The 10,098-nt window shown below is 42.9% G+C and overlaps 1 protein-coding gene across 1 annotated transcript in view; it reads right to left on the reverse strand.

Annotated features, from left to right (window-relative positions):
• LOC132779148 (sodium channel protein type 5 subunit alpha-like) overlaps positions 1 to 1,511 on the reverse strand; it is a gene marked incomplete at its 5' end in the record, with an annotated part of 60,223 nt that extends 58,712 nt beyond the window's left edge. The window contains one exon of the mRNA XM_067470578.1: positions 1,475 to 1,511. Within this exon, the coding sequence (XP_067326679.1) occupies positions 1,475 to 1,511 (37 nt within the window). The remainder of the gene's footprint in view (positions 1 to 1,474) is intronic.
• Between the last annotated feature and the right edge of the window lie 8,587 nt (positions 1,512 to 10,098).

Consider the following 10,098-nt stretch of genomic DNA (forward strand, 5'->3'; position numbering starts at 1 on the left):
TTTTGTCTGTTTGTTTGTTTTGTTAAGAATGTAATACAACTGTCTGGTTGCTCCTGACACAATAAATAAATAAATAAATAAATAAATCACTCCTAAATGGCTTTGATGCTGCATGCATATGTTTATTAATCCCACTGTGGCTTAAGATCATAGTCATCATAATATGAAATTTCCCCCACTATTTCACATATTTGCCCCACAGCAAACAGTTTTAGACAGTATTGTGAAGACTTACATTTTTCTGCCCAAGAGAATCCAAGTCTGCTGAGCCTCAACAAAACGTAGTATTCTCCCCAGTTAATCTCTTCCAAAGGAGGAAATACTTCATTCTTCTTTATCAGATTCCATATGATTCCGAAGAAACAGTTTAGTTGCCGCTCGATGTGGAAAGAGTAATTTGCGTGGTCTTGCTGTGGAATGGGGATGCAAAGCAGGGGTGGAGTATGTTTTTTAGCTGGAAATAAATAAATGGGATTTCAGGAGCTATTACAGGAAACAAAATAATGCGAAGAAGCAAATGGATTGTGATGATTCTACATTATCAACTTCGAAATAAGGGTGAGTTGTTTCACCACTGTACAAAACACTGGGAAGCTAATAACATAAAAAGGTTTTGCTCATCAGAAACAAGGGAAATGGGCAATTAGACGACATTCTGCCTCGCAATCTACTAAATATGTAGTCAGCAAGCCAACACTGCCTTTTATGTAAGATTTCTTTTGAGTCCCATCCCAACTACTTTGATCCTAATTGAAAATTTGCTTTCTCCCTTTTCTTTAAAAAAAACCTCTTTATTGTACGTGAGTGATAATTGCGTAAAGATAATTAGACTGAATCCACAAGCAGGCAGGATACTACAAGAAAAATGAGATTTAAAACACAGTTCCAAACGCTCTCTAAAGCAGCCATGGGCAAACTTGGGCCCTCCAGGGGTTTTGGACTTCAGCTCCCACCATTCCTAACAGCCTCAGGTCCCTTAGGCTATTAGGAATGGTGGATGTGCTGTCACACACTGGGCCTGTAGCAATTGTCTATTAACAGGACGTGGTCTCTATATGTTCTGGGATAGCCGCACCAGGAGCTCCAGCTTATCTTGCTATTTGTATGTATTTTAAAGTTCTATGCCTTTGCGGTTAGATGGCTTTCCTTACTTTGCAGCTATTGGGTCAATTGCTTGTCAATTATTATTAGGTTCTCTAGTCCCGCCCCCTTTTTGGGCTTTGGAGGGAAGTGAGCCATTTTGTTAGTTAGTCTAAGCTAGGTTAACCAATGTGTAGGATGTGTGTAACTTCCCCTGTACAAAGGCTTCAACCTTTAAGAATCTCCAGGGAAAGAACGCCAGGGAAGCATTCCCACAGCTTTAAGCAATCCAGGGGAGAACAGCTTTAACAACTCCAGGAAAACAGCCTTAAAGACTAAAGAACTCCAGCTGGAGAGCTTCCACTGCCTTGCTGGTAGGTTCACTCGGCGTCTGAGAAGCAGTTCGGCCCGGTAGCGGAGCACGCATCAGCGAGGGTTGGATTTTAGTCAGCCTGGGAGAAGTTAAAAAGGGGAATTTTCCTTTAAAGAAAAGTTATTGAAGATAGTGCCTGTCCCCTGTGGACAAGATTGAGAGAACTAATATTTTATCAGGAAAGCCTTGAAGTTCCTGTTTGATTTCATTAATAAAGACTTTGATGTATTTCTCAAGCCATCTGAAGATTCTTTTGTAAAGGAAGCCCCTGAGAACTTCTCCTTTGGCCCCCTGGCTTCCCGCTGGGCAAAGGTTACACATCCTATTTTAAAGCCAACCAAATACAGGCCCAGCGGCAACAGAACACTATATGCCCAGCGGGACACCCGGGATGCCTCAGCTGAGAGGCCCTATGGATTTCCCTATACAAAGTCTTTAGAAGCTTAGAAAGTTTAACAAGGTTCTTTATTAATGCTTAAATCTTCAACAAATCAAATAAATACTTTAAAACTCTGGAAAACTGGTAGGTTTCTTAATCTGCCCACAAGGGACAGGCAACTTGCTTCAAGAACTGTTTCTTTCTTCTATAAAGGAAATCCTTGACCCTTCCCTGGGCAATCTGTTCTTAGGCTGGCGTAGGGCCCTACTCCCAGTTCCAATTTGCTTTATGGGTAACCCGAGTAGACCTTACCGGCCAAGACTTTGTAGATTTTCCAGCTGGTGTCCTTTACCTTCCAGGAAAGCTGGCTGTATTTCTTAGTAAGGCTGTGGAACTGCTCTCCCCTGAAGTGTGTGAGAAACGAAGCTTTCTACAGGTGGGAGAATCTCACACGTCCTGTTGGAAAGGCTTCTCCGTGATAACTGAGCTAAAGGTCCCTTTTCCCTACAAAACCCTGGGAAAAGGGGCGGATCTAAGGGCTGCAACAATGATTGACAGGTTGCTGGCCCTATAACTGCAATCTGAAAGAAGCTACCAAATTGCAAAGTGCATCGCCTTCAGGAATTGATGCAAACTATCAAAGAAAGAAAAAGGGAATTCAAACCCCTGGCACAGCCGTGCCAGAACAGTGGGAGTTGAAGTCCAAAACTCCTGGAGAGCCCAAGTTTGCCCAGGACTGTTCAAAAGTCTGTAGTTTCAAGTGTATGATGTGGAATATGCATTGCAGTTTGCACAGCTTTTCCTTCCATCCCTGGTTTGAAGTTAGGGTGCGATGACTGTACATCTGGTCATTACCAGCAATGTGCAAACTAAATTATACGGTTAACATGATTAGAGAGGAATAACATCCTGTGCATTGTGTTGAGATCTAAATAAGATTGGAAAGATTCCGGATAATTTCTTGGCTTCTTTTTTTTAAAATAATGTTATTCAGTTTTAAACATTTGCTGTTTATTCCGTTGTTTCCAACTCTTCATGACCTCATGGACCAGCCCATGCCAGAGCTCCCTGTCGGCTGTCACCACCCCCAGAGTCTAGCCAGTCACTTCAAGGATACCATTCATCCATCTTCCTTTTTCCTTCCATTTTCCCAAGCATAATTGTCTTCTCCAAACTTCCCTGTCTTCTCATTATGTGGCCAAAGTACTTCATCTTTGCCTCTAATATCCTTCCCTCCAGTGATTGTAGGTGAACTATAAATCCCAGCAACTACAACTCCCAAATGTCAAGGTCTGTTTTCCCCAAACTCCACCAGTGTTCACATTTGGACATATTGAATATTTGTGCCAAATTTGGTCCAGATCCATCATTGAGTCCACAGTGCTCTCTGGATGTAGGTGAACTGAAACTCTAAAGCTCAAGGTCAATGCCCACCAAACCCTTCTAGTGTTTTCTGTTGGTCATGGCACGAATACCCCATATGCCGAAATATGAACACAGATGGAGTTTGATGGAAATAGACCTTGACATTTCAGAATAGTAGTTACTGGAATTTATAGTTCACCTACAATCAAAGAGCATTCTGAATTCCACCAAGGAAAGGACTGGGCCAAATTTCCCACACAGAACCTCCATGAAGAACAGAAAGTATTGTGTTTTCTGGTGGTCTTTGGTGACCCTTCTAAAAACCCCTCACGACCCCCCCCCCCCCCCAGTGGTCCTGACACCCAGATAGAGGAATGCTGCCTTAAGGTCATCCAGTCCCACTCCCTTCACCAGAGCAAGAAAACGTTAATCAAAGCCCTTCTGACCAGGAGCCATCCAGCCATAGATATACATAGCTAACAGCGCTCCATGCAGTCATGCCGGCCACATGACCTTGGAGGTATCTACGGACCTCGGCGGCTCTTCGGCTTAGAAATGGAGAGGAGCACCACATCCCAGAGTCGGACACAACTCAACTTAATGTCAGGGGAAAACCTTTACCTATATGATTCACACACACACACACACGTATATGACAGATATAGTATCACAGATTTGAAAGGGACCCTAAAGAAGGACAATTATATGTTGCATGTTCCACAGTAGGCAAGCCTGACAATCTCTACATCAACACTGACAAAGAAAGAACAAGAAATACTGTTTACTCATGAACAGAAAGACATTACATATCTTAGAAACCAGTACTTTCTCGTTACTTTATTTTCCAGATCACCAGACTGGGCCACAGCAACACGGGGCAGGGGATGTCTAGTACTGTATATATAGAGGCCACATGAGAAGACAGGAAAGCTTGGAGAAGATATTGATGCTGGGGAAAATAGAAGAAAAAAGGAAGAGAAGCTGACCAAAATGGATGGATGGTATCCTGGAAGTGACTGGCTTGACCTTGAATGACCTGGGGTCATGACAGCCAACAGGGAGCTGTGGTGTTGACTGGTCCAGGAGGCCACGAAGAGTTGGAGGCGACTGAACGAATAAACAACTACAATATTGAGGGGCTCCCAAGTGATGTTGCAGATCTTCTTCCCATATCTTCTTGTGAATGTTGTTTCCTCTTTTATTTGCACTACTATCTTATAATGGTGAAGGTAAAGGTTTCTCCTGACATGAAGTCTAATCATGACCAACTCTGGGGGGTGGTGCTCATCTCCATTTCTATGCTGAAGAGCCGTTTGGTCCAGATCCATAATTGTTTGAGTCCACAGTGCTCTCTGGATGTAGGTGAACTACAACTTCAGAACTCAAGGCCAATGCCCACCAAACCCTTCCATTGTTTTTTGTTGGTTGTGGGAGTTCCGTGTGCCAAGTTTAGTTCGATTCCATAGTTGGTGGAGTTCAGAATGCTCTTTGATTGTAGGTGAACTATAAATCCCAGTAACTACATCTCTCAAATGACAAAATCAATGTTTTTGAGTGAAGGACATACTGTTGGGGTTCAGCCTGATCCTGATCTGTGTGAACAGGATTCTCCGATAGTTTTTCAAACTGAGCAAGCTTTCCCTGACCCTGACAGTGTGGAATCTGTTGTTGATGCAGAGCTCAGTGGGAATGAAAACGAAACCCAACAGTTAGAAGAGAATGTTTTGGAAGTTAGCCGTGATATCTCCCCACCTGGGCTAGATAATGAGCTCCGGAGAGAACAGACAGTGAGAGACAGATTTGTCTCCCAGTCTGTACGAAGGTCACAGCGGCTTCAGCAAAAAGAGACCCAAACAGAAAAGTCAAGGGGCATTTCTAAGAATAGCTTCTTTGGTTTAAGAGCATCCCTGCCGGGTGCTTCTTTAGGTCAAGCAACGTTCGGGACTGTGGCTGGTCTTGGCAGAATTCCTGTGTTCCATGGCCAGTAATCCCAGAGGCTTCTGTTTCCAAGTTCATGGTTAGTAAAAGGCTAACAGACTCTTGGTTATTGTTTTGTGGCTTTTGAAGTTTTGCTCAAGTTCAGAGATCCTATTGACTCCGGTGTTTTTCTGTGTTTTTTTTTACTCTGCATTTACCTTTCTTTTGTAACCAATTTTTCATCAATAAACAAGGATTGCTTTTCCTACAGTCCAGAGTGGTGGATTTAATCTTATGGTCTTGTTTCTTGAACTGGGATGCAACACATACAGTGGGTTATTGGGTGTCTTCTGTCCGAATTTGGTGTCAATTCGTCCAGTGGTTTTTGAGTTCTGTTAATCCCACAAACAAACATTACATTTTATTTATATGGAAGTCTAGCTGCCCCCTGCCACGTGTTGCTGTGGCCCAGTCTGGTGATCTGGAAAATAAAGTAATGAGAAAGTGTTGATTTCGAATATATGTAATGTCTTTCTGCTTGTGGGTAAACCGTATTTCTTGTTGTTTCTTTGTCAGTGTTGATGTGGAGAGTGTCTGGTTTGCCCACTCTGGAACATGCAACATATCATTGTCCTTCTTTAGGGGTCCCTTTCAAATCTCTGATACTATATCTGTGTGTGTGTGGATCATATCTCTATATATATATCTATGGCTGGATGGCTCTTTGTCAGGAGGGCTTTGATTACGTTTTCTTGTCCTGGTGAAGGGAGTTGGGCTGGATGGCCTTAAGTATTTTCTGTTGGTCATGGGGTTCTGTTTGGGAAGTCTGGCCCAAGTCTGTTGTTCGTAGTGTTCAGAATGCTCGGATTGTAGGTGAACTATAAATCCCAGTAACTACAACTCCCAAATGTCAACGTCTATTTTCCCCAAACTCCATGTTCATATTTGAGCATATGGAATATTTGTGCCAAGTTTGTTCCAGATCCATAATAGTTTGAGTCCACAGTGTTCTCTGGATGTAGATGAACTACAACTCCCAAACTCAAGGTCAATGCCCACCAAACCCTTCTAGTGTTTTCTGTTGGTCATGGGAGTCTTGTATGCCAAGTTTGGTTCAATTCCATTATTGGTGGAGTTCAGAATGCTCTTTGATTGTAGGTGAACTATAAATCCCAGCAACTACAACTCCCAAAAGATAAAATAAATTTTTTTGAGTAATGGTCACTTCTTGGGTTAGTAGGTGTCTTGTGGCCAAATTTGGTGGCAATTCATCCAGTGGTTTTTGAGTTCTGTTAATCCCACAAACAAACATTACATTTTTATTTATATAGACTAGCCACCCCCTGTCAGGCATTGCTGTGGCCCAGTCTGGTGAGGAAGAACTTCCTGACTGTGAGAGCCGTTCAGCAGTGGAACTCTCTGCCCCGGAGTGTGGTGGAGGCTCCTTCTTTGGAGGCTTTAAAGCAGAGGCTGGATGGCCATCTGTCAGGGGTGATTTGAATGCAATATTCCTGCTTCTTGAAAGGGGGTTGGACTGGATGGCCCATGAGGTCTCTTCCAACTCTTTGATTCTATGATTCTATGATTCTTTCTGCTTGTTGGCAAACAGTATTTCTTGCTGTTTCTCTGTCAGTGTTTATGTGGAGATTGTCTGGTTTGCCTACTCTGGGACATGCAACATATAATTGTCCTTCTTTAGGGGTCCCTTTCAAATCTATGTTATTGTTTCTCTGTGTGTGAATCATATATATCTATCTCTATCTATGGCTGGATGGCTCTTTGTCGGGAGGGCTTTGACTACGTTTTCATGCCCTGGTGAAGGGAGTTGGACTGAATGACTTTAAGTATTTTCTGTTGGTCATGGGGGTTCTGTGTGGGAAGTTTGCCCCAATTCCACCATTGGTGGGGTTCAGAATGCTCTTTGATTGTAGGTGAACTATAAATCCCAGTAACTACAACTCCCAAATGTTGACGTCTATTTTCCTCAAACTCCATGTTCATATTTGGGCATATGGAATATTTGTGCCAAGTTTGTTCCAGATCCATCATTGTTTGAGTCCACAGTGTTCTCTGGATGTAGATGAACTAATAATAATAATAATAATAATAATAACAACAACAACACTTTATTTGTGCCTCGCTACCATCTCTCCAAGGGACTCGGTGCGGCTTACATGAGGCCGAGCCCAAATACAATACACGCAATAATGACAACAATACAAGCAATTAAAATAAAAAAAACATGGACAATAAGATATGCAACATTAACAATAAGACAGCACACAATTAAAAATGTGGGAAGGCCAAATGTAGAATTAAAATTGAAAATAATGCTGGGGTTACAACTCCCAAACTCAAAGTCAATGCCCACCAAACCCTTCTAATGTTTTCTGTTGGTCATGGGAGTCTTGTATGCCAAGTTTGGTTCAATTCCATTATTGGTGGAGTTCAGAATGCTCTTTGATTGTAGGTGAACTATAAATCCCAGTAACTACAACTCCCAAATGTTGACGTCTATTTTCCTCAAACTCCATGTTCATATTTGGGCATATGGAATATTTGTGCCAAGTTTGTTCCAGATCCATCATTGTTTGAGTCCACAGTGTTCTCTGGATGTAGATGAACTAATAATAATAATAATAATAATAACAACAACAACACTTTATTTGTGCCTCGCTACCATCTCTCCAAGGGACTCGGTGCGGCTTACATGAGGCCGAGCCCAAATACAATACACGCAATAATGACAACAATACAAGCAATTAAAATAAAAAAAACATGGACAATAAGATATGCAACATTAACAATAAGACAGCACACAATTAAAAATGTGGGAAGGCCAAATGTAGAATTAAAATTGAAAATAATGCTGGGGTTACAACTCCCAAACTCAAGGTCAATGCCCACCAAACCCTTCTAATGTTTTCTGTTGGTCATGGGAGTCTTGTATGCCAAGTTTGGTTCAATTCCATTATTGGTGGAGTTCAGAATGCTCTTTGATTGTAGGTGAACTATAAATCCCAGTAACTACAACCCCCAAATGTCAAGGTCTATTTCTTCCAAACTCCCATCTGTGTTCATATTTAGGCATATGGAATATTTGTGCCAAGTTTGGTCCAGATCCATCGTTGTTTGAGTCCACAGTGCTCTCTGGGTGTAGGTGATCTACAACTCCAAAACCAAAGGACACTACCCACCAAACCCTTCCAGTCTTTTCTGTTGGTCATGGGAGCCCTGTGTGCTAAGTTTGGTTGAATTCCATCATTGGTGGGGTTCAGAATGCTCTTTGATTGTAGGTGAACTATAAATCCTAGTAACTACAACTCCCAAATGTCAACGTCTATTTCCCCAAACTCCACCAGTGTTCACATTTGGGCCTATTGAGTATTCTTGTAGAGTTTGGTCCAGATCCATCGTTGGTGGGATTCAGAATGCTCTTTGATTGTAGGTGAACTATAAATCCCAACAACTACAACTCCCAAATGACAAAATCAGATTTTTTTTTTTTTAGTGAAGGACATACATTGGGTTGTTAGGTGACTTATGTCCAAACTTGGTGTCAATTCGTCCAGTGGTTTTTGAGTTCTGTTAATCCCACAAACAAACATTACATTGTATTGTCGAAGGCTTTCATGGCCGGAATCACCGGGTTGTTGTAGGTTTTTTCGGGCTGTATGGCCATGTTCTAGAGGCATTCTCTCCTGACGTTTCGCCTGCATCTATGGCAAGCCTCCTCAGAGGTAGTGAGGTCTGTTGGAATTTGGAAAATGGGTTTATATATCTGTGGAATGACCAGGGTGGGACAAAGGGCTCTTCTCTGCTCGAGCTAGGTGTGAATGTTTCAACTGACCACCTTCATTAGCATTTGAAGACCTGGCTGAGCCTGGGAGAATCTTTTGTGGAGAGGTATTAAGATGTGCCCGAGCTAGGTGTGAATGTTTCAACTGACCACCTTCATTAGCATTTGAAGGCCTGGCTGAGCCTGAGGGAATCTTTTGTGGAGAGGTATTAAGATGTGCCCGAGCTAGGTGTGAATGTTTCAAGTGACCACCTTCATTAGCATTTGAAGGCCTGGCTGAGCCTGGGGGAATCTTTTGTGGAGAGGTATTAAGATGTGCCCGAGCTAGGTGTGAATGTTTCAAGTGACCACCTTCATTAGCATTTGAAGGCCTGGCTGAGCCTGGGGGAATCTTTTGTGGAGAGGTATTAAGATGTGCCTGAGCTAGGTGTGAATGTTTCAACTGACCACCTTCATTAGCATTTGAAGGCCAGGCTGAGCCTGGGGGAATCTTTTGTTGAGAGGTATTAAGATGTGCCCGAGCTAGGTGTGAATGTATCAAGTGATCACCTTCATTAGCATTTGAAGGCCTGGCTGAGCCTGGGGGAATCTTTTGTGGAGAGGTATTAAGATGTGCCCGAGCTAGGTGTGAATGTTTCAACTGACCACCTTCATTAGCATTTGAAGGCCAGGCTGAGCCTGGGGGAATCTTTTGTGGAGAGGTATTAAGATGTGCCCGAGCTAGGTGTGAATGTTTCAACTGACCACCTTCATTAGCATTTGAAGGCCTGGCTGAGCCTGGGGGAATCTTTTGTGGAGAGGTATTAAGATGTTTTTGCTGTTTTTATTTACATTACATTTTTATGTATATAGATAGCTAGATTGAAGTTATTATTGAGCTTTCTGTCATTAACATTTCCCATTGACTAGAGCTGTTGTGATACAGCAACCTTTGGCAGACTACTTGCTCTGTTGAGTCAGGAAACTCAACTGCCACTAGTCAAGTCTCGCGAGAGACAGAGAGAGAGAAACGGGAAAAAGCAAAACCCCGCGCCCGCTCGTAATAACGGCTGCCATAGCAACCCCTCAGGAGCCACGCCCCTTTCTTCCCGCCTGCTTGTTTGAGGAACAGAGGGGAAGCCCTTGACAGGCAGAGCCAGACCAAGCGGGGGCGGGACTTCCGGGCCGGCGGACGCCTCTCCTCCT

Source organism: Anolis sagrei, chromosome 6 (genome assembly GCF_037176765.1).
Source record: "Anolis sagrei isolate rAnoSag1 chromosome 6, rAnoSag1.mat, whole genome shotgun sequence".
Classification (NCBI taxonomy): Eukaryota; Metazoa; Chordata; class Lepidosauria; order Squamata; family Dactyloidae; genus Anolis; species Anolis sagrei.